The 23,940-nt window shown below is 48.4% G+C and overlaps 1 protein-coding gene and 1 long non-coding RNA gene across 2 annotated transcripts; one reads left to right on the top strand and one right to left on the bottom strand.

Annotated features, from left to right (window-relative positions):
- Window positions 1-247: 247 nt before the first annotated feature.
- LOC127671756 (uncharacterized) lies at window positions 248-5,964 on the bottom strand. The gene is made up of 4 exons (XR_007974790.1): window positions 5,876-5,964; window positions 5,372-5,507; window positions 3,524-3,945; window positions 248-1,570 (listed from the first exon to the last, which is right to left on the bottom strand). It is a non-coding gene; the product is annotated as an uncharacterized LOC127671756 (long non-coding RNA).
- A 6,096-nt stretch (window positions 5,965-12,060) lies between these two features.
- Window positions 12,061-23,118, top strand: LOC127671585 (uncharacterized). Its single transcript, XM_052166430.1, has 2 exons — window positions 12,061-12,079; window positions 22,529-23,118. Exons 1-2 carry the CDS (start codon window positions 12,061-12,063, stop codon window positions 23,116-23,118), a joined length of 609 nt encoding a protein of 202 aa, XP_052022390.1.
- Window positions 23,119-23,940: the final 822 nt, after the last annotated feature.

Below are 23,940 nucleotides of genomic sequence, written 5' to 3'. Positions count from 1 at the left end.
AGTATTCCAAGTTTAATGGCTGTTCTGTGGATGCTTGAAAGATAAGAATGATGAGCTAAAGCTACGGAAGGAAGTCTGGCTTGTGAAGTTTCAGAGTCCTCCAGAGATTCTCAGGGCCGTCCGTCCCTGCAATACGTTTGCTAGGCTGGAACCCCTGCCCTCCCACGCACACCTGGGAAACCCGGTCTGCCCTCCTTCCCTGCAACCCCACCCACCCAGAGAACAACCCCCATCCCCCACAGGCCTACTTAGGGAAAACTCCAGGCTGACAGTCCTTGTCCCAAGAACACGGAAGTTGAAGGACTGAGGGGCCAATGGAGAACAGCGAGTGTTTGGAGCCTAATGAGACAAGTTGAACCGAAAGTGCAAGAGGCAGAGAAATGGCGCTGCTGAGGCCCCGTTGGAGCCCAGAAGATTGTGAGTTCCAGATGCTGGACGCATAAAAGGTTTTATGTACACATCTGTGTTTTGAATTTACTTTGATCTAAACTAAAGTGCTTTGATCTGACTCAAAGTGCCTCTTGGACTAAGAAAGTATGTTAACTGATTTTTTTTTCTTTTACTATATAGTTGTCAGACTGGACTTTTACGGAGACATTGAATTTGTAGAGAGAACTTGGATTTTTAAAGTTACAGACGTTTTAGAAGGCTGCAGAATTCCAGCATCGCAGGTTATGACCAGGTGGATTTCACCAACACTGTGCTGGAAGGCAACTGACACTTAACAAAAACATTGTGTAAACAAAATAAAGTAACTGTCTATTAGACGAAAGAGGAGAGGGAGTGTGGCTGACCACTGCTTAGCTCTGGGGTCCATGCCTGACCTGCAAAACAAGCAAACAAAACAAACAAACGGCAGGCGAGGACGTTGGTGAACACCGGAAGTAAAGCAGGCTCCTTGCGAGGGCAGCTTCTTGTTCCCTGAATGCACTCTGAGACTCAGTGGGAAGGCACTGGGGTGGGTTTCTAAACAGGGTCAAGAGGGAAAGGGGAGGATCCACGGTCTCTATAAAATACCCAAGCTAGCAAGCCTGTAGCAGAGGCCCAGTCTAAGCCCTTCTGTCTCTTCCTCCTCCACAGCTGGGCCTCCGTCATTCAGATTTTTGTCAGTGCCAGGGAAGTAGTTGGTCACCAGCTGCCTTGTTGTCAAATCTTGGGACCAGGATTTGAGAAGATCACTACTCAACCTTGAATGCACGACTGAGAATCCTGGAGAGGGACTCAGACAAGGCCACTTGTGTCCTACTCTGAGGCCCGTTCCCAGTGAGGGGACACCTTGACCATGACTGGCATGATGGGAGCCCCCTCCCTCATCCCCCCCTCCATGCAGTCAGTCCATTGGGAATGGATAGAGTGAAGCCTGTTCTCTTGGGGGCAGCACCTTGATCTTTTACCGCTGGAAGGAGATCTTCTAGGAGAGAACCAGGGTCTGAGGCTTAGGCGATCATTCCGAAGACAGGGAAGCCTGGACCCAACGAATGCATCATCTTTCCGGGGTGGGAGAGGGAAGCTTTCTCTCTTGGTGCACTGGGACGTGCCTGGTGTTCAAATGGAGGGGCCTGGGAGGGAGCTAGGAGGAAAGTGGTCTTTGTTGGGTGGGGGCACCTGGGAAGGGCTTTAGCCATTTGTCCAGAACACACATGGCTACTGCTGAGGTTGCCGGACAAACACCCTTCTACACACACACACACACACACACACACACACACACACACACACCTTCCCCTAGGCTAGGCTCTGCTATGGCCCTACTGCGTATGTGCAAGAGCCTCTTGACTCTGCAGGTACCTAGGCCATTGGGGTTGAGGTGGGGAAGGATCCTAAGCTGTCGGGCTATCAGCCAGCTGTGTGGGTGGGGCTCAGTGGTTGAAGGCTTGCCTAGATATTCTGGGGTATATATGTACATGTGTGTTCATGTAGATCGCAGGTGTCCTTCCTCAGCAGTGGTCCAGCTTGTCTTCTTGAGACAAGGTCTCCTACTGGTCTGGAGCTCACCTACTGGGCTAGGCTAGCAGGTCAGAGAGCCCCAGAGACTCATCTGTGTTGGTGTCAGAAACAAAGATTAATCTTGGTGCCTCACATAGGCACGTACTAACAAAGGGGAGGCAAAATTGTCAAGGCAATTTCTGTTGTAAAAAGAGTGTGTGTAGCCGGGCAGTGGTGGCACACGCCTGTAATCCCAGCACTCTGGGAGTCAGAGGCAGGCGGATTTCTGAGTTTGAGGCCAGCCTGGTCTACAGAGTGAGTTCCAGGGCTATACCGAGAAATCCTGTCTCAAAAAAAAAAAACAAAAAAAAAACAAAAAAAAACCAAAAAAAAAAACAAAAACCAAATACAAAAAACAAAAACAAAAAAAAAAGAAAAAGAAAAAGAAAAAGTGTGTGTGCGCGCCAGAACCCACACCTCAGAAAGCAGCACATGAGCTTAGAAAGTTCACAAGATGGGCTGGAGAGATGGCTCAGTGGTTAAGAGCACCGACTGCTCTTCTGAAGGTCCTGAACTCAAATCCCAGCAACCACATGTTGTCTCACAACCATCCGTAATGAGATCTGACTCTCTTCTGGAGTGTCTGGAGACAACTACAGTGTACTTACATATAATAAATAAATAAATCTTAAAAAAAAAAGAAAGCTCACAAGATACTAGGGATAGCTGTGTCTTTTCCCCACTGGCTGGGGTCTGACCTCACAGTCTTCTGAGACAGGATAGTTATAAACAAATCTGTGCGAAGGAAATGTCGGAATGTAGAAGGGGTCAGTCATTCAGGATGTCAAGTCCCAGGAAGGAAGTGGAGAGGAGGCTTTGTGTACACAAAAGTTTTACAGGTCAGAAAAGATGTCCATAAAAGTTTTACAAGGGGGATTTAAGATGTGGAGGAAGAGTTATGGAATATTGGCCCTTGGTGGGTTAGCTATCTTTAATAGAAAAACTTTCTTAAAATCTCCCCTTCTTTATTATATACATTTTCATCGTTTTCTTTGATTTCACAGCCAACTCTGAAGTTTTTAGTAACCGTAAGTTTTTGGTACACGTGACTGGGATTGTTTGGTCTTAAATGTCTGGCTCTCTAGTAGAAGGAACTAATTATTCCACGTACCTCTTTACCATGGCTTCAGGTGAGTCTGTCTTTCCAGCGGTGGTCGTTGGCCAGGAGATTGGAATGTTAGGACTGCACCCAAGCCAGAGACCCTAGCCTCTTGACCAGAGGGAGGATTCTCCTAACAGACTTCACTGCTGCTCCAGTGGCCCCCCATCACTAAAGAGGTCACCCTAAAACTGTTCAAGAGCCAGGTCACAGATAAGAGCCCCAGATATGTTGGCCCTCTCTGGCCTCCAACAAGGATAAGGTTGCTAAGAGTTTCAAGGACATGTCTGGCATGTAGCTAGGAGAGACCCTGGGTACTTCTCTCTGGGGTCTTTTTACCTTAAACCATCCAGATCTTATTTTCTGTTTTTCTTATCCTTTCGCTTATCTGAAGATATACCCTTGATCTTCCATTATGGAATCGGGACAAGGACTTACATGACTTCTTGCTGAAGCCACAGCGGGATCATATGCAGCAATCCGTTTCCTCCCAGTGGGCTTCTGTACAAGACCCTCACTTGTGCAATGGCCAAATGTAGGGAGGACAGGAAGTCCTTGACTGAGGCCTGGAAAGAGATGCGAGGGACAAGTGAAGAGTTTTTCATGTTATAGGTTCTAGTCAGGGAACCAGGAGAAGTCAGGACAGAGGACACGTTGGGAATTTTCTGTATCAAACCACATTAGGATCTCTTGATCTAACAAGAAATAAGACTTGGGCTCCAACCCCAGTCTTCCAAGGACTCCTCATGCTTTGTCCTCTGTGGTTGTTATCCAGAGGGTGGAGCACAGGGTCGGCCTTCAGACCCTTCGATAGCTGTTGGAGTGTCTAGAATCAGTGTGAGCTTCTTCCCATATGGCTTCTGGATAGAGAAAAAGAGATATTTAGCTGTAATTTGTTTTTTTATGTTAAAATAATGGTGAGTCTGTCTCTCTTGGCTGCAGGCAGCCTATGTCTGAGATATTACATCTGGGCTGAACTTTTATCATCAAGATCATTGCGAGAAACAGTTGTTTAAATGTCATCCCATATGGAGTTAAGCCTAACCACTGGGGAGTGCAACCCTTTGGACTGCTGAGGAGACATTGGGTTGTACTTTCTTGCTGTGTTGTTGATACCACATAGGTGGCCAAAATTAATAATTTAAAAAAAAAGATTTATTTATTTATTATTATATGTAAGTACACTGTAGTTGTCTTCAGACACACCAGAAGGAGGCGTCAGATCCCATTACTGATGGTTGTGAGCCACCATGTGGTTGCTGGGAATTGAACTCAGGACCTTCAGAAGAGCAGTCAGTGCTCTTAACCATTGAGCCATCTCCAGCCCCAAAATTAATAATTTTCATTTCTCTCTCTTTAAGATCTGGTCCCCAGGGGGTCACCTGGGCCTGAGATGAACCCATGACTCCTCTAGCTTGTCATTTTCCAGATATTTCATATACATGAGGAGAAGTTGAAGACCTTGTGTGACCATGGCTTTGCCTGGAAGCGTTGAGGAAATTGTTTTCTCTTTGCATTGATCTTCTCTTTGTAGACCGGGAACTGGCTAGAATTCACCAGATGGGGTCTCCATGGACTCCCTGAACAAGAGATCCAGGGCTAGGATGTCCCACAGCAATGAACTGATCTGTCAGTCATGGCTTCCAGGCACTGCCATCAATCCCCAGGAGGTCATTTGTTCAGCCTGGAACTTTTAACTATTATGTGGTGTGAATGTGAAGCTTGGGTAAAAACCAAACACTTTTAGAGAAAGTTTGGTTAGACAAGTATTTCGTTGTTGTTCTGTAAGCCAGTCCTTGTAATAGGTAGCACGAGTCAGGCAATAACACCAGTGATTTAAGCAGATATTAGCCACCAATGTATTGAACTTTGCTCTTAGAAGTTCTAATATCGCTGGGCGGTGGTGGCGCACACCTGTAATCCCAGCACTCTGGGGGGACAGGGGCAGGCAGATTTCTGAGTTCGAGGCCAGCCTGGTCTACAGAGTGAGTTCCAGGATAGCCAGGGCTATACAGAGAAACCCTGTCTCTAAAAAAAAAAACAAATCCAAAACACAAAACACAAAACACAAAACACAAAACAAAACAAAACAAAAAAAGGAGTTCTAATATCATATACATCATCTCTAAGTCTCATCTCTCTCTTGTCTTAACCTGCTCAGACCATCATAACTGCAGAAGCTTCCTCGTTTTCTACCTCACACTGGAAACATCCAGCAACTTTAATGTTTACACATTTAATCTTTCCTTTCTAAAATATTTCCATTTTGATATCCATATTACTTACATTTCTATTCTGTGATAAAATACCACGATCAAGATAATTTATAGGACTGTGGAGAGGTCAGCTGTGCACAGACATCCTGGACCCAGGTGGAGCGCGGGCTTTGAACCCAGACTGAGACTGGGTGGGTGCTTGTCGCCTACATGGGATGGCAGGTGTTAGGCCACGCCCCTTGCCCCCCACCCACCCCACCCCCGCTGCCGCTGCTTCTGTCACAGCTACAGCCTCCCACAACCCCTCCCCCCTTGCGGAGAGGTGTGTGGCCATCAGTCATGTAGGAGCAGCACCAAGTACACCTACATGAAGATAAGGTTACCCCAACCTCTCAGCCCAAGGCAATGAGAAGTACCTGCTGTCAGACCCTGAACCACCCCAAAACTGTATATAAATCCTATCCAGAATCCTATAGATGAGATTAAAGCTATGCGAGAACCACTCCATCATCCTAGAGCTTCTGTCATAAGATCTGTAACACTTGGGAAGAGGTCTACTCTCCTGAAACACCACCTGCAGTTCTGCTGCTCTCCTCCCAGGCTAGTTGGCCTCTCACTGGTCCAGTCCTGCCCGATTCAGCACAGGGTGACACAGAGTAACCAAGACGGTGGCACGGGGACACAGAGGCAGAACCAGCTGCAGCAGCGGGAGCAGCAGAAGAGACTTCCCCTTTCTGCTGGCACCCTCTTCCCTCTGAGGAAACTCTCCTAGATTTCGGCGTTGTCATGCGCACTGCGGTGAGCTGTCTGGTGACGCTGTTGGTTTGGTGTCATTTCTGCTCCTTGGGAGCAGCCCTCACTAATGCTGCTGTTAGTAACTCCAGGGAGTTAGTTACTGTTAGTAACTCCAGTTGTTACTACAACTGCTACTTTAGTCTGTTTCAGGGTTTCTTCTTGGATCCAGTGGAAGTGTGTGTGTGTGTGTGTGTGTGTGAGTGAGTGTGTGCCCTGGCGTGCATTTGGCAAGTATAAGATGCCCTCTGAGAACACATCCTCTCCAACCACAGTGGATTTTAAGGATCAAACTCAGGTTTTCAGGCTTTGGGGCAAGCATGTTTACTTACCATTTCATTGGCTCAAACTATGGATCATTTTAAAATTTTATCATCATCATCATCATCATCATCATCATCATCATCATCATCATTGTAGTGTGTGTCTGTGTGCGTGTGTGCGTACGTGCATGCGTGTGTGTGTGTGTGTGTGTGTGTGTGTGTGTGTGAGAGAGAGAGAGAGAGAGAGAGAGAGAGAGAGAGAGAGAGAGCTTGTGCATGCTTTATATGGGTTCTGAGGATTGAATTCAGGTTGTCAAGTTTGCCTGACAATCAATCTTCCCCTCCTCCTTCTCCTCCTCTTTCTCTTCCTCCTTCTCAATCTGTTAATGAACTTTATGGCTTTGAATGCTGACATTTTTTCTTTCCAGAAGTTTCTCTATCATTTTCCTCATTGTCCCTTAGCTCTATCTGTCAGGAACTTAAGCGTCTCTCGTCTGGTTGCTAACTCTTCCAGCTTGTGACTTAGCTTCTGAGTGCTGCTTTCGAGGGAGTGTCATGCAGTTGTGAGATGCGTGTGACAGACGTGGCACTCTGTCACACCAAGGGCAATACCAGGTCACTTTGAAGAAAGATTCTGAAGAAGGCAGTATGAATCAACTTCAATTATTTGTAAGTAAAATTACTTTCAAGATGACAAACTCCTCGCCCCATGGTTCAAATAAAAAGGTGACCAAGACAGAGTGTCTGCAGCTCAGAAGGCTGGGGTGAGTGTTTAGACACTGCCAGGATCTCCAGCCCAGCCTGTGCCACATGCACGGCTTGTCTACCCGCAGGCGACGGTCTGTAGCATGATGATTCGTGTTTTCATCTGCAGTTTTGTCTGGGCCTCAAGCAAGGCCCTTAGCCGACTCTGAGCAAGGCTTTATTAATGAAGCTTTGTCTCTGTCACTGGCTGACTGTGTGACTTTGAGACAGCTTCCTAACCTCTCTGTGCTTCATTTTCTTCATTGTCAAATTATTCTCTCCTTGTTGCTTCCCCCAGAGGTAAGGGCTTCTATTCAGATCATTTTCCACCCAGGAAGGTTTTTTTCATTCTCATTTAAAAGGAGTTATGATTTATGCGTGGGTCTGTGTACAGATGAGTGCAGTTCCCGAAGAGGCCAGAGGAGGGCACTGGATCCCTGGAGTTGGAGTTATAGGTGGACATGACCTGTCCAATCCATAGCAAGTGCTCTTAACTGCTGAGCCATCTCTCTAGCTCCCTTTTCTCTAAAAACAAACAAACAAACAAACAACAACAAACAAACAATAAACCAACAAAACCCCCAAAACACATAATGTTTTTAATGGAGTGAAATTCATATACTATATTAATTTTAATTAAATTAATTTTCTTAGTGTGTGTGCATCACACATGAAGACAGAGGTCAGATGACAACTTGCAGGAGTTTACTCTTTCCACCACATGGGCCCTAGGGATCAAACTCAGATCATCAGACTTGGTAGCAAGCCCCTTTGCCTCCCTTTGCCCACCTGCCTGCCTACATCAATTTTTTTTAAATTAAGCTTGGGAGGCATTACGTATTGAGTGACACCCCAAATCTCCGCCTCTTTGAGGCTCCCAGCACCTGCCAGTACCTCCCTCTGCACTGAGCCTTTACTTGTGGCCCCCAGGACCATCACACCCCAAGCACAGGGCTACACGTTTTCGAGATAAGAAAGCAGCACGGATTGGCACTATGGGATTTGATGAACCCTTCCTAGTTCATGTCAACCACTTCAACAGAGTAAACCCCTGCAAAACAGGGCAGCCAGTATCAACAGGACCCTGTGTAAAAGTGTACACAGTCAGTGTCAACAGGGCCCTGTGTCAGAGTGTACATAGTCAGTGTCAACAGGACCCTGTGTCAGAGTGTACACAGTCAGTGTCAACAGGGCCCTGTGTCAGAGTGTACACAGTCAGTGTCAACAGGGCCCTGTGTCAGAGTGTACACAGTCAGTGTCAACAGGGCCCTGTGTCAGAGTGTACACAGTCAGTGTCAACAGGGCCCTGTGTCAGAGTGTACACAGTCAGTGTCAACAGGGCCCTGTGTCAGAGTGTACACAGTCAGTGTCAACAGGACCCTGTGTCAGAGTGTACACAGTGTCAACAGGGCCCTGTGTCACAGTGTACACAGTCAGTGTCAACAGGACCCTGTGTCAGAGTGTACACAGTATCAACAGGGCCCTGTGTCAGAGTGTACACAGTCAGTGTCAACAGGGCCCTGTGTCAGAGTGTACACAGTTGGTATCAACAGGACCCAGTGTCAGAGTGTACACAGTCAGTGTCAACAGGATCCTGTGTCAGAGTGTACACAGTCAGTGTCAACAGGGCCCTGTGTCAGAGTGTACACAGTCAGTGTCAACAGGGTCCTGTGTCAGAGTGTACACAGTGTCAACAGGGCCCTGTGTCAGAGTGTACACAGTTGTTATCAACAGGACTCTGTGTCAGAGTGTACAGTCAGTGTCAACAGGACCCTGTGTCAGAGTGTACATAGTCAGTGTCAACAGGGCCCTGTGTCAGAGTGTACACAGTTGTTATCAACAGGACTCTGTGTCAGAGTGTACAGTCAGTATCAACAGGACCCTGTGTCAGAGTGTAAACAGTCAGTGTCAACAGGACCCTGTGTCAGAGTGTACACAGTCAGTGTCAACAGGGCCCTGTGTCAGAGTGTACACAGTCAGTGTCAACAGGGCCCTGTGTCAGAGTGTACACAGTATCAATAGGGCCCTGTGTCAGAGTGTACACAGTCGTTATCAACAGGACTCTGTGTCAGAGTGTACACAGTCGTTATCAACAGGACTCTGTGTCAGAGTGTACACAGTCAGTGTCAACAGGACCCTGTGTCAGAGTGTACACAGTATCAACAGGACCCTGTGTCAGAGTGTACACAGTCAGTGTCAACAGGGCCCTGTGTCAGAGTGTACACAGTCGTTATCAACAGGATCCTGTGTCAGAGTGTACACAGTCAGTGTCAACAGGACCCTGTGTCAGAGTGTACACAGTCAGTGTCAACAGGGTCCTGTGTCAGAGTGTACACAGTCAGTGTCAACAGGACCCTGTGTCAGAGTGTACACAGTGTCAACAGGGCCCTGTGTCAGAGTGTACACAGTTGTTATCAACAGGGCCCTGTGTCAGAGTGTACACAGTATCAATAGGGCCCTGTGTCAGAGTGTACACAGTCAGTGTCAACAGGACCCTGTGTCAGAGTGTACACAGTATCAACAGGGCCCTGTGTCAGAGTGTAAACAGTCGGTATTAACAGGACCCAGTGTCAGAGTGTACACAGTCAGTGTCAACAGGGCCCTGTGTCAGAGTGTACACAGTCAGTGTCAACAGGGTCCTGTGTCAGAGTGTACACAGTGTCAACAGGGCCCTGTGTCAGAGTGTACACAGTTGTTATCAACAGGACTCTGTGTCAGAGTGTACAGTCAGTGTCAACAGGACCCTGTGTCAGAGTGTACATAGTCAGTGTCAACAGGGCCCTGTGTCAGAGTGTACACAGTTGTTATCAACAGGACTCTGTGTCAGAGTGTACAGTCAGTATCAACAGGACCCTGTGTCAGAGTGTAAACAGTCAGTGTCAACAGGACCCTGTGTCAGAGTGTACACAGTCAGTGTCAACAGGGCCCTGTGTCAGAGTGTACACAGTCAGTGTCAACAGGGCCCTGTGTCAGAGTGTACACAGTATCAATAGGGCCCTGTGTCAGAGTGTACACAGTCGTTATCAACAGGACTCTGTGTCAGAGTGTACACAGTCGTTATCAACAGGACTCTGTGTCAGAGTGTACACAGTCAGTGTCAACAGGACCCTGTGTCAGAGTGTACACAGTATCAACAGGACCCTGTGTCAGAGTGTACACAGTCAGTGTCAACAGGGCCCTGTGTCAGAGTGTACACAGTCGTTATCAACAGGATCCTGTGTCAGAGTGTACACAGTCAGTGTCAACAGGACCCTGTGTCAGAGTGTACACAGTCAGTGTCAACAGGGTCCTGTGTCAGAGTGTACACAGTCAGTGTCAACAGGACCCTGTGTCAGAGTGTACACAGTGTCAACAGGGCCCTGTGTCAGAGTGTACACAGTTGTTATCAACAGGGCCCTGTGTCAGAGTGTACACAGTATCAATAGGGCCCTGTGTCAGAGTGTACACAGTCAGTGTCAACAGGACCCTGTGTCAGAGTGTACACAGTATCAACAGGGCCCTGTGTCAGAGTGTAAACAGTCGGTATTAACAGGACCCAGTGTTAGAGTGTACACAGTCAGTGTCAACAGGACCCTGTGTCAGAGTGTACACAGTCAGTGTCAACAGGACCCTGTGTCAGAGTGTACACAGTCAGTGTCAACAGGACCCTGTGTCAGAGTGTACACAGTCGTTATCAACAGGACTCTGTGTCAGAGTGTACACAGTCAGTGTCAACAGGGCCCTGTGTCAGAGTGTAAACAGTCGGTATTAACAGGACCCTGTGTCAGAGTGTACACAGTCAGTGTCAACAGGGCCCTGTGTCAGAGTGTACACAGTATCAATAGGGCCCTGTGTCAGAGTGTACACAGTCGTTATCAACAGGACTCTGTGTCAGAGTGTACACAGTCGTTATCAACAGGACTCTGTGTCAGAGTGTACACAGTCAGTGTCAACAGGACCCTGTGTCAGAGTGTACACAGTATCAACAGGACCCTGTGTCAGAGTGTACACAGTCAGTGTCAACAGGGCCCTGTGTCAGAGTGTACACAGTCGTTATCAACAGGATCCTGTGTCAGAGTGTACACAGTCAGTGTCAACAGGACCCTGTGTCAGAGTGTACACAGTCAGTGTCAACAGGGTCCTGTGTCAGAGTGTACACAGTCAGTGTCAACAGGACCCTGTGTCAGAGTGTACACAGTGTCAACAGGGCCCTGTGTCAGAGTGTACACAGTTGTTATCAACAGGGCCCTGTGTCAGAGTGTACACAGTATCAATAGGGCCCTGTGTCAGAGTGTACACAGTCAGTGTCAACAGGACCCTGTGTCAGAGTGTACACAGTATCAACAGGGCCCTGTGTCAGAGTGTACACAGTCGGTATTAACAGGACCCAGTGTTAGAGTGTACACAGTCAGTGTCAACAGGACCCTGTGTCAGAGTGTACACAGTCAGTGTCAACAGGACCCTGTGTCAGAGTGTACACAGTCAGTGTCAACAGGACCCTGTGTCAGAGTGTACACAGTCGTTATCAACAGGACTCTGTGTCAGAGTGTACACAGTCAGTGTCAACAGGGCCCTGTGTCAGAGTGTAAACAGTCGGTATTAACAGGACCCTGTGTCAGAGTGTACACAGTCAGTGTCAACAGGGCCCTGTGTCAGAGTGTACACAGTCAGTGTCAACAGGGCCCTGTGTTACAGTGTTTTTTTTAAAAGATTAATTTTAATTATGAGTCCGTGTGCATATATGTGTATGTATGTGTCCGTGTGCATGTATGCATGTGTGTGTGTGTATGTGTGTGCATTTGAGGTCAGGCTCCTTTGGAGGACAGGTCACTTGGACTGGAGTTACACGTAGTTTGGTGCTGGGAACAGAACACGGGCTCCCTTACCTCTTCAGCTCTAAACTACTATTTAAAGCAGAGCTTTAAACAAGATTGTGCTGCTTAGTTCTACAAACGTTAAATTCCAGTAAAAGCCCGCAACCATGGGCGTGGTGGTGCGCAGTGAGTCAGGAGCTGGCGCTCGGAGCTGCAGGGACTCCATCCTGAGCTATGTCCTGGCCACTAAAATGTCCCCTCTGACATGGACGAGGAGGAGGAGGAGGAGGAGGAGGAGGAGGAGGAGGAGGAGGAGGAGGAGGAGGAGGAGGAGGAGGCAGGGAAGGTCCTGAGAGGAATGGGTTCCAGGGTTGAGTCAGATGGCTACCAAGAAAAAAAGCAGACGGACCAGATGGCTCAGAGGGTAATGGCACCTGGGGCCAAGAATCCACAGGGAATGAGAGAACGGACTCCTTCAAGGTGTCCTCTGATCTGTACACATAGTGCACTGTGGGATACATGTCCCCTTCTCTCTCCGCTGTCTCTGTCTCTCTGTCTCTGTCTCTGTTTCCTCTCTCTGTCTCTGCCCCCTCACACACAAATGCAATAAAATGTTAAAAAACTACACTGTAATATCAGCAAAACCAGCTTTTTTCTTATGTTCTTTTGTCCTCTATGTTGTTTGCTTGTTTAGCTGTGCTCCTGAAACAAGCACTTCTAAGTCGAATGCTTACCTTCGGGACTTAGCTATGAGCAATAAAGCTTCAGTATGCATTAAACACCAACTCCACAAGCAAGTCCGTGCTGCAGAGGCAGCCCTGTCTGGAGAGTCAGCTCCTAAGGTGCCTGGTTGTCAGGGGAGGAAGCTGCCCGCAGAAGGCCAGCCTTTCCACAGCTTCTGGTTCCTTTCAAAGCGTTGTGCATTCTCCATGCTACCGCCAGGGGGCGCAGGTGTCTGCATTTGTTAAGTAAAATTTAGGAAACAAAATCACTGCATTCAAAACAAAACAAAATAGCGGGCAGTGGTGGCGCATGCCTGTAATCCCAGCACTTGGGAGGCAGAGGCAGGTGGATTTCTGAGTTCGAAGCCTGGTCTACAGAGTGAGTTCCAGGACAGCCGGGGCTACACAGAGAAACCCTGTCTCAAAAAAACCAAATCCAAAAAACCAAACCAAACCAAACGAAACCAAAGCCAGAATGGCTCAGAGGGTAAAGGTACCCTGCTGTGAGTCAGGAGACCCAAGTTCCATCTCTGGGACCCACATGGTGGATGGAGAAAACGGACTCCCTGAAGTTATTCACTGATTGCCACACGTGGGCTAGAATATACATTATGTAAACAGGTGCAAACACAAACACAATTAATTTACTAATCTAATAGAAATTGGGTCGACAAAATGTCTCAGTGGGTAGATGCTTGTTGAATAATTTCGAAAGCCATAGTTTGGATTCCTAGCACTTACACAAATCCTAGGGGTTGCATGTGGTCGCCTGCCTGTAATCCTGGAGCCAGAGGCAGAGTCGGGGATGCCCAGAGCAAGCTGGCTCATCAGATCAGTCCAGTCAGCAAACTCTGGGTTCAAGTGAGAGACACACCTCGATATATAATGTGAAGACTGATCAAGGAAGACACTCGGCAGGGGTCTCTGGCTTCCGAATACACGCACACACATGCGTGTGCGCCTGCACAGAAGCGAACGTGTATACATTCTACATACTCCTACAGGGGAGAAAAATCACACTATTTAAAAGAAGCCACTTGGGCTGGAGAGATGGCTCAGTGGTTAAGAGTACTGACTGCTCTTCCGAACGTCCTGAGTTCAAATCCCAGCAACTACATGGTAGCTCACAACCATCCGTAACAAGATCTGATGCCCTCTTCCGGGGTGTCTGAAGACAGCTACAGTGTACTTACCTATAATAAATGAATAAATCTTTAAAAAAAGATAAATATAGCCACTTGACCTGGTACATTGGCAAAAGCCTGTCAGTGGGTGGCTTCGCAGGCCAGGCAGGCCGGTGGCAAGGCTGAGGGCAACCCGGACTTTGTCCCACAGATTGAGACACACGAAGCAGGAGCTGAGGGTGTGGCTCAGGGACACAACGTCCTGGCTTCCAGTCCCAGCACCACATAAACTGGACTTGGCTGCCACCCCAGCAGTGGAGGCAGGAGGGTCTGCATCGGGGGGGGGGGGGCGGGCCGGCATCGAGGACATCTACAATATCGTGTGACCAGCATTTCGGCCTAGCTCCAGAACACCTTCATCTGCTTGGAAGGTCAGTGAATTCAAACGGGCCCTGCAGCATGGCGGCCACACCCAAGCTGTTCTGCCTTATTTACGGTAGAACCTTTTCACTGGATGTCTCTCACTTGCTTGCAAGCTGGGATGGGAACAAGGAACTAAATCAACCTTCAATTTGCTTGTGGACAGTTTTAAAAAGATCATTTCTAATTATGTGAAGGTGTGTGTATGTATGTGTTCATGTATGTGTATGTGTGTGCGCACGCTTGTAGGCATGTACACATAAAGGCAGGTGTCCACAGAGGTCTGAGGTGTCAGGTTCCTTGGGGATGGAATTACAGACACTGGGAACCAAGCTAGAGTTGCATAGAAAAGCCACCAATGATTTTAGCTGCTGAGCCGTCTCTCCAGTTCCTTGTTCTATTAGATAGGCTCTCACATAGTCCAGGCTGGCCTTCAAACTTGCTGGGTAGTGGAGGATTGCTTTGAACTCCTGATCCTACTGCCTCTACCTTCAGAGTGCCGGGCACAGGCTACCTCGTGTGGTTTAAGCTGCGTGGAGATAGAACCCTGGGGTGTTGTGTGTGCCAGGCGAGCCCTCTGCATCCCGGTTCCTCCTCTTCTTAAAAAGTGTTAGTTTTTAAATTGTATGCATACAGGCATTTTGCTTGCAAGTACATCTGTGCACCACACGCATGCAGTGGTGTCGGAGTCCCCGGAACTAGAGTTACAGATGCTTGCAAGCTGCCAAGCAGGTGCTGGCCATTAGACCCGAGTTCTCTGGAAGAGCAGCCAGTGCTCTTACGTGGTGAGCCTCTGTCCTGTCCCATCTCCTTCACTTCTTAACTGAAAATCATTAATGTGTTGGAGGGATGTAGTAAAATCTTTTGACACTCGTGTGCACGTTGGCATGGGGAAATCTGGCGAATTAACTCACTCTTTGGGTTTGGAACTGGCGTGTCTCTCCAAAGCCTCCCATTGAAGCTCTGGTTTCCACGGCAGCTTTGGTAAGAGTCAGGACCTTCCCGATGAGCTATCTCTCTGGGCCTTGGGCAGGTGATGGGGCTTCGGGACATTGTCTTCACCCGTGGGACCCTCCCATGGGTGAGATCATCATTTGCTGGACCAGTGGGAGGTAGGGGCCTAATCACCACCAGTGGATCCTTGAGCGTACACTGCTGGGGACCATGTCTTGTCCCCAGCCCTTCCGCTCTCTCTGCCTCCTGGCCAGCACTGTGAGGAGAACATCTCTCTAACATCTCCGCTCTGCCACGCTGCTCAGTTCACCACCCAGAGTTATAGGGCCACGTAGCCCTGGACTGAGAGCTCGAAAACCCCTGTTTTAAACTGTTTCTGTTATTTGTCACAGTGAAAGCTAACATGCCCATTGTCTGTCACACAGCCCTTTCTCTGTGTCTGGAGCTGGCTTCCAGGACCCCATAGACACTCAGCAGATGCCCACACTTACAAGAAAAAAGTGACGCTTGCATATAACCTACAAATCTCCTCCTGCAGATTTCAATCATCGCGGACTATTTATAATGCCTAATGCAATGCAAATGATCTGTAAATAGACTGCATTCACTACGGGACAATGACAAGGAAATCTTGTGTTCAGGACAGATGTGGCTTTTCTGTGTACGTCTGTCCTTGGTTCATTGACTTTGAATCTGTGGCAGATGAACCTTTGAAAATGGAAGGGAGATGGTGTGTGTGTGTGTATGTGTTTGTGTGTGTGTGATTTTAATTTTTTTAAACTTTTGTTTTTTTGTTTTTTGTTTTTTGTTTTTTTTGAGACAGGGTTTCTCTGTGTAGCTCTGGCTGTCCTGGAACTCACTCTGTAGACCAGGCTGGCCTTGAACTCAGAAATCCACCTGTCTCTGCCTCCCAAGTGCTGGGATTACAGGTGTGCGCTGCCACCGCTCAGCTTTTTTCAAACTTTTAATGAAGGTTCTTTAATACTTTAACCTTCTTTGTAGCCCATTACCCACCAGAGGTAATGGGAAAGAAAGAATACAGGGGAAACCGACCTGTTTAGAGAGGTTCTACTTTAGAAAGGATTTGGAGCAAATCTCATTTGTGTTGCCTGGAAATCGGCAGTTCAGTTCACAGGTTACCAATGGCAGCTCGATCCGCTCACAAACCCTTCACAGATACACCAGCAGTCCAGTTCGGTAGAGTCAGGTTACGAACACGAATAAGCAGAGATGGCAGGACCTGGCAGAGACAGCCAGGCCTCAGCCTGGGCTGAGTCAGCAGGAGGGACCAGAAGAAACACCAGAGGTTCCTGGCTGTGCCTCTCTCAGCAAGACGCAAGACCCACGAGCTTTGGCCAGCTGGCTCAATGGCCAAGCCATGCTAAGCCTCTGTCACTGCCTTTCCATGCTCTCTCCAAACAGCATGTGACCTCCACAGGTTGCCTCAGCACGTGTGTCTGTCTCAGCGGACATCGCCTGCCAATCAGCCTGCATCTACGGAAGCCGCAGGAAGCTGCAGCACACCACCACAAGTATTTTGGTGCATTTCTCTCTATGAAGTCCTGACAAATGCAGCTCAACTATTCAGTGTAAGATGGACCAATACCTGCGTGTTCTTAGCAAAGAGTCCTTCATCACGTGTCCTTTCACATGCTTTTTATCTATTTATCTATTTATTTATATTATTTATTTTTATTTTATTTTTTATTTTTGTTTTTTCCAGACAGGGTTTCTCTGTGTAGTCCTGGCTGTCCTGAAACTCACTCTGTAGACCAGGCTGGCCTCGAACTCAGAAATCCGCCTGCCTCTGCCTCCCAAGTGCTGGGCTTAAAGGCATGCGCCTCCACTGCCCGACATTTTTTTTTTTAAAACTTTATTTTTTTATTGAAAAAAGAAGTAAAAACATTTTCTGATAAACTTGAAGATTTACATGGAAAATATTTCTGATAAAATAGAAGTTATATAAAAAAACACATCAAAATTGACAATTTTGATGGAAAATTAAAGAGTAAAGTGGTAGACATAAAAAACATTGCTAAATTAATTGAAAAATGAAATAGAAACATTTTATGATAGAATTGAAGATTTACATGGAAAATATTTCTGATAAAGTTGTAGAAAAATGTAGAAAAACATGTTAAAATTGAAGATTATCATGGAAAATTTTATATAGATATAATAATGGTAGGCATAAAAGTATTCCTAAATTGATTGAAAGTGGAATTATAAACATTTTCTGATAAACTTAAAGATTTACATGGACAATATTTCTGATAAAATTGAAACAAGATATAGAAAAATGTGTTAAAATTGAAGATTATCATGCAATTATACAGATAAAATGATAGGCATAAAATAATTCTAAGTTGATTGAAAGTGGAATTATAAACATTTTCAGGTAAAATTGAAGATTTACATGGAAAATAATTCTGACAAAATTCAAAATAGTGGATATAAAAAGCCATTCTTGCTAGGTGTGGTGGCACACGCCTGTGATCACAGCACTTGGGAGGCAGAGGCAGGTGGATTTTTGAGTTCAAGGCCAGCCTGGTCTACAGAGTGAGTTCCAGGACAGCCAGGGCTACACAGAGAAACCCTGTCTTGAGCCCCTCCCCCCCAAAAACATTCTAAGTTAATTGAAGGTAGAATTAATTTATATAATTATAAATAAAATAAACATTTTAATTAAATTAAAATTAAAAACATTTGTGTAGAGAAGAAGGCTTATGGGACATATGGGGTATCCCGTCTCGCGGGACCTAGTTATTGGGGGGAGGGGCTGAGGAGGACTGGGCCTGTAAGAGAGACGGCGGGAAAGAGAAAGCGAGACCAAGCGACAGGGATTCTTGTCAAGGTCTGTTTATTGATGGAGAGAAGGCCTGGGTATAAGTCCACCATAAGGGGAGGTAAGAAGGGGCTGAGGGAGAATGACTGAAGGCACAGAAAGAAGGGAGGACATCTGGTGCGGATGCTGGCTGTGCCTTGAGGCATCTTATGGCTTTTCTGGAATGCTGGTTCTTCTCTAACAACTGCAGGTGTTTATCTAAGACAAGGACCAGTTGGTTCCCACAATCATCCTTGTGTAAAGGAGGCTTCTAACAAAGGGTCAGCAAAAGGGATTCTCAGGGTGGGAGCTGTTGAAAGTCTGGTTTCCCACAGTTTGGTCTCCCACAATGCGGAGGGGGGAACTGGGAAAGGGGAAATCATTTGGAATGTAAACAAAGATTATAGAAAATGAAAAAAGAGAAAAAACATTTTGTGATAAAATCAGATTTACATTGAAAACATTTCTGATAAAATAGAAGAAATATATAGAAAAATATATTAAAATTGAAGATTGTCATGAAAAATAATGCAGATAAAATGGTAGATATAAAAAATTACTAAACTAATTGAAAGAGGAATTATAAACATTTTTTGATTAAATTGAAGATTTACATGAAAAATATTTCTGTTAGTCTATGTCTTTTTATTGGTGAATTGATGTTGAGATATTAAGGAATAGTGATTGTTGCTTCCTGTTATTTTTCATGTTATTTTTATGTTTGTGTGGGTATCTTCTTTTAGGTTTGTTGGAAGATTACTTTCTTGCTTTTTCCAGGGTGTAGTTTCCCTCCTTGTGTTGGTATTTTCCATCTATTATCCTTTGTAGGGCTGGATTTGTGGACAGATATTGTGCAAATTTGGTTTTATCATGGAATATCTTGGTTTTTCAATCATCTATGATGATTGAGAGTTTTGCTAGGTATAGTAGCCTGGGCTGGCATTTGTGTTCTCTTAGGGTCTGTATGAGGTCTGCCCAGGATCTTCCAGTTTTCATAGTCTCTGGTGAGAAGTTTGGTGTGATTCTGATAGGTCTTCCTTTATATATTACTTTTCCCTTTTCCATTACTGCTTTTAATATTCTTTCTTTGCTTAGTGAAATAGGTGTTTTGATTATTATGTGCCTGGAGGACTTTCTGGTCTGGTCCAGTCTGGAGTTCTGTAGGCTTCTTGTATGTTCATGGGCATCTCTTTCTTTAGGCTAGGGAAGTTTTCTTCTACAATTTTGTTGAAGATATTTACTGGCCCTTTAAGTTGTAAATCTTCACTCTCTTCTATACCTATAATCCTTAGGTTTGGTCTTCTTATTGTGTCCTGGATTTCATGGATGTTTTGGGTTATAAACTTTTTGCATTTTGCATTTTCTTTGACTGTTGAGTCAATGTTTTCTATGGTATCTTCAGCACCTGAGATTCTTTCTTCCATCTCTTGTATTCTGTTGTTGATGCTTGCATCTATGACTCCTGAATTCTTTCCAACGTTTCTCTCTCTAGAGATGTCTCCCTTTGTGATTTCTTTATTGTTTCTATTTCCACTTTTAGATCCTGGATGGTTTTGTTCAGTTCCTTTACTTGATTTTTTTGTGTTTTCCTGTAATTCTTTAAGGGATTTTTGTGTTTCCTCTTTAAGGACTTCTGCCTGTTGACCCATGATCTCCTGTATTTCTTTAAGGGATTTTTTTGTGTCCTCTTTAAGGGCTTTTACCTGTTGACTGATGTTCTCCTGTATTTTTTTTTTTAAGAGAGTTATTTAAGTCTTTTTTGAAGCCCTCTATCAGCATCATGATATACAACTTTAAATCCAACTTTTGTTTTTCTGGTGTGTTGGGGTATCTGGGACTTGCTGTGGTGGGAGAACTGGGTTCTATCCCAAGTAGCCTTGGTTTCTGTTGGTAGGGTTCTTGTGCTCCCCTTTCGCCATCTGGTTATCTTTGGTGCTGGTTGGTCTTGCTGTCTCTGGCTGGAGCTTGTCCTTCCTGTGAGCCTGTAAGCCTGTGTCTGTACTCCTGGGAGATCAACTCTCTTCTGTCAAGGTCTGTGCACAGAAGGCTGTGGAGCCACCTGGCTCCCTGGTGCAAATGGCAGCCTGAAGACCTCTGTCCCAGCTGCTCCACTGATCATCCGTCCTGTGGGCTCCAAGCTGTTCCCCTCCAGGGAGAAGGTGGAGACCTTACCTGTGAGCTCAGAAGTGAAAGCGCTGCTGGGAGATCTCTCTCTACTGGTGGGCGTGCACAGAAGGCTGTGGAGCTGCCCAGCTCCCTGGTGCAAATGGCAGCAGGAAGACTTCCATCCCAGCTGCTCTCCACATGCTTGCTTTAACAGAACATCATTTCTCCTGTGTCTGCTTCAGCTAAATGTTCCTTCATGTGTCTGCACCAGCAAATCACCATCCAACTGGCTTTCCAAAGAGCCCTTAAGGTTCCACTTCAATGATGTGTATGTGTGTGCTGTATGTACATGTGTGTTGCATGCATGTGTGGGTCTTAGATATATGTATGTGTGTCTTGTATGTATGTACGTATGTTGCATGTTTATCTTGGATATATGTGTTGTGTATGTGTGTGTATGCTGTGTATGTGTGCATGTGGTGTGTCTATGCATATGTGTGCTGTGTCTGTGTGCTGTGTGGTCTGTATGTGTAGTGTGTATGGGTTTATGTGGTATGTATGTATGTGTATGGATATGTATGGTGTATATGTGTCTGTGTGTGTGGCGTGTGTGAGAACACAGGTGTTCTGTAGGGTCACAGGACAATTTACAGGAGTTGTTTCTCTCCAGGGCCTGGAGACAATGCCTGTCCCCATGAGCCACCCCACTGGTCCAGAAGAAAATGACTTCATGCCTCCTTTTCTTTCTCTTCCCTTCCTTTTAAAAAAAAACTGTATTTATTTATTTCCATAGTAAGAATCACAAGATGATCAGTCAAGTGTCAGTACAACTGTTTAAAATGTCATCAGGAAAGTTGGCCTTTCCTTTCCTTTCTCATTCTTAGTGGGAGGCTTTTCCTGGCTGGTTCTGAGCTGCTGGCTGCTGCCCTCACTCCGAGGCTTTGAGAATGGAGAGTGTGTGAAGCCCAGCCTGCTTCCCTCCTGAGGATTTGTGTTTTCGCTCACATATGGCATCCAAACAATTTCCCTTTCATTCAGAAGGTCTCCAGAGACCTTGCTTTACAGAACTACGCGGGGTTATCACATCACGCACAGCTCGGAGTGGAAACCAAGCCATATGTTTATCTCTGGAGGTTCCCTGAGAGGGACCAGCCAGGAGAGAGACCCTTTACATGTCCTGGTTATCACTTCTGTCACAAGCTCAAACACCAGTGCTCGTTGTCAGACCCTCCTCGGTAGAAAGTGATGTGCCAGTGTTCTCCTGAAACTCACCATCTTCCTGCTTCAGTCCCAGGCACTGGTGACACACACTCTGTGTGTATGTCACCAGTCACGCCATGCCCCCCCCCCCCAGTGTTTTCATTCATTCTGAGTCAGGAGCTCGCTAAGCACCAGCTCCACAGCCCTCCTCAGCCCCGAGACACAGTTTCCTGCTTGCTCACTGGCTTTTGGAACTTGATTATTCTGAGGAACTCATAAAATGGGAATCATGAGGGCCAAGTGTGGCGACTCACATCCACACTCATGAGACAGAGGCAGGAGGACCACAACATTGATTCTGCCCAGGTTATTTAGTGAGCCTCACTTTTGTTTTTAAAATTGAAAGTTTGCCTGTGTGTGTGTGTGTCCAAGCGCGCGTGCCTCTGCGTGTATGGCATGGAGCAGAATGGAGGTCTTTCAGAGTGATGGTCTTCGAAGGGGAGGCGTTTGAGCTGCGGAGAATGCTGGGAAGCTCTTCCCTCGGTTCTCGGTTGGAGCACCCACTGTGGAGCTGGAACATTTTCCAGGCTGCTGGGAAACCTCCCGCCTCTCCGACTCAGTCAGAGATGAGGCGGTTAGGTTTCCTGTACCCACAGCGTCTCACAGACGTGCCCTGTGGCTGTTCTGCCCTTGTCTGACCATCACAGGTTGTGTCTACACAGCTGCACTGCCACTGTGTGATCTTCTGTGATACTTCCTGTTAGCACAGAGCCTTGGAGTCTTCATCACCTTGACGTATGAACTAGGGTCCACCACTGACCCCAAGCCAGTCCCTTCAGAGACCACGGGGTTGCCAGGACAATAGAAGGGCGATCAGGTCAGGTTTCCTCAGAAGTAAGGAAAGCTTGCTGTAGGAGGAGGGGCTAGGAGGAGCTGCAAAGCAGCCTGGGGTGGGCGGCATCTTTTGTACCTTGGAAGAGAGCGATTTGGTCCAGTCCTTATGTAAATTAGTCACCCAGTCGGGATAAACTTGGGGTGGTTAATTTGGATGTGTGTGAGAGACTCTGCATCCAGAACTGGTTGAGAAAAAGATGGAAGCGTGCAGCAGGAACGTCTGCTGCTGGGGTCAGAAGCTGGACAAAAATCGCCGCACGATACAGTTCAAGACTGTGAGCTTGGGAACTAGGATCTGCAGCCACAGAACGAAGCATAGCCCGCTACCCCGCCCGCCACCCGCCCCCCTACCCGCCTGCCCCCCGCTCCCTACCCTCCCGCTACCCGCCAGTTACCCGCCCGCTTCCTGCCCGCTACCCCGCCCGCTATCCGCCCGCTATCCGCCCGCTAACCGCCCGCTACCCTCCCCGCTACCCGCCAGTTACCCGCCCGCTTCCTGCCCGCTACCCCGCCCGCTACCCGCCCGCTATCCGCCCGCTAACCGCCCGCTACCCTCCCGCTACCCGCCCGCTACCCGCCCGCTTCCCGCCCGCTACCCGCCCGCTACCCGCCCGCTACCCGCCCGCTACCCCGCCCGCTACCCGCCCGCCACCCGCCCCCCTACCCGCCCCCTACCCCGCCCGCCACCCCGCCCAGTACCCGCCCCCTACCCCGCCCGCTACCCCGCCCAGTACCCGCCCCCTACCCGCCCGCTACCCGCCAGCTACCCCGCCCCGCTACCCCGCCCGCTTCCCGCCAGCTACCCGCCCGCTACCCGCCCCGCTACCCGCCCGCTTCCCGCCCGCTTCCCCGCCCGCTTCCCGCCCGCTTCCCGCCCGCTACCCGCCCGCTTCCCGCCCGCTAACCGCCGGCTACCCGCCCGCTTCCCGCCCGCTTCCCGCCCGCTTCCCGCCCGCTTCCCGCCCGCTACCCTCCCGCTAACCGCCCGCTTCCCGCCCGCTACCCCGCCCCGCTACCCCGCCCGCTACCCTCCCGCTACCCTCCCGCTACCCGCCCGCTACCCGCCCCGCCACCCGCCAGTTACCCGCCCGCTACCCGCCCGCCACCCCGCCCCCTACCCGCCCCCTACCCGCCCGCCACCCGCCCAGTACCCCGCCCGCTACCCGCCCCGCTTCCCGCCCGCTACCCCGCCCGCTTCCCGCCCGCTACCCCGCCCGCTTCCCGCCCGCTACCCCGCCCGCTACCCCGCCCGCTACCCCGCCCCGCTACCCCGCCCGCTACCCCGCCCGCCACCCGCCAGTTACCCGCCCGCTACCCGCCCGCCACCCGCCCCCTACCCGCCCCCTACCCGCCAGCCACCCGCCCAGTACCCGCCCCCTACCCGCCCGCTACCCCGCCAGTTACCCGCCCGCTACCCCGCCCCGCTTCCCGCCCGCTTCCCGCCCGCTTCCCGCCCGCTTCCCGCCCGCTTCCCGCCCGCTTCCCGCCCGCTTCCCGCCCGCTTCCCGCCCGCTAACCGCCCGCTACCCCGCCCGCTTCCCGCCCGCTTCCCGCCCGCTTCCCGCCCGCTACCCTCCCGCTAACCGCCCGCTTCCCCGCCCGCTTCCCGCCCCGCTACCCACAAGCCTTTGCTCTGCTTGCTTCCTGGCCGCTTCTCGTTGTTGTCTTTATCACTTTTTGGAACTTTTTGTTCAGCTTCTGAGGTTTTGTAGTCTTCCAATCAGAGCAGTCAACTGGGAGACAAACACACAGATCTAATGTGCAATGTCGGGCCATTGCACACACAAACCACAAGAGCCTTAA

Source organism: Apodemus sylvaticus, chromosome 21 (genome assembly GCF_947179515.1).
Source record: "Apodemus sylvaticus chromosome 21, mApoSyl1.1, whole genome shotgun sequence".
NCBI lineage: Eukaryota > Metazoa > Chordata > Mammalia > Rodentia > Muridae > Apodemus > Apodemus sylvaticus.
This window is presented reverse-complemented; position numbering and strand designations above follow the sequence as displayed.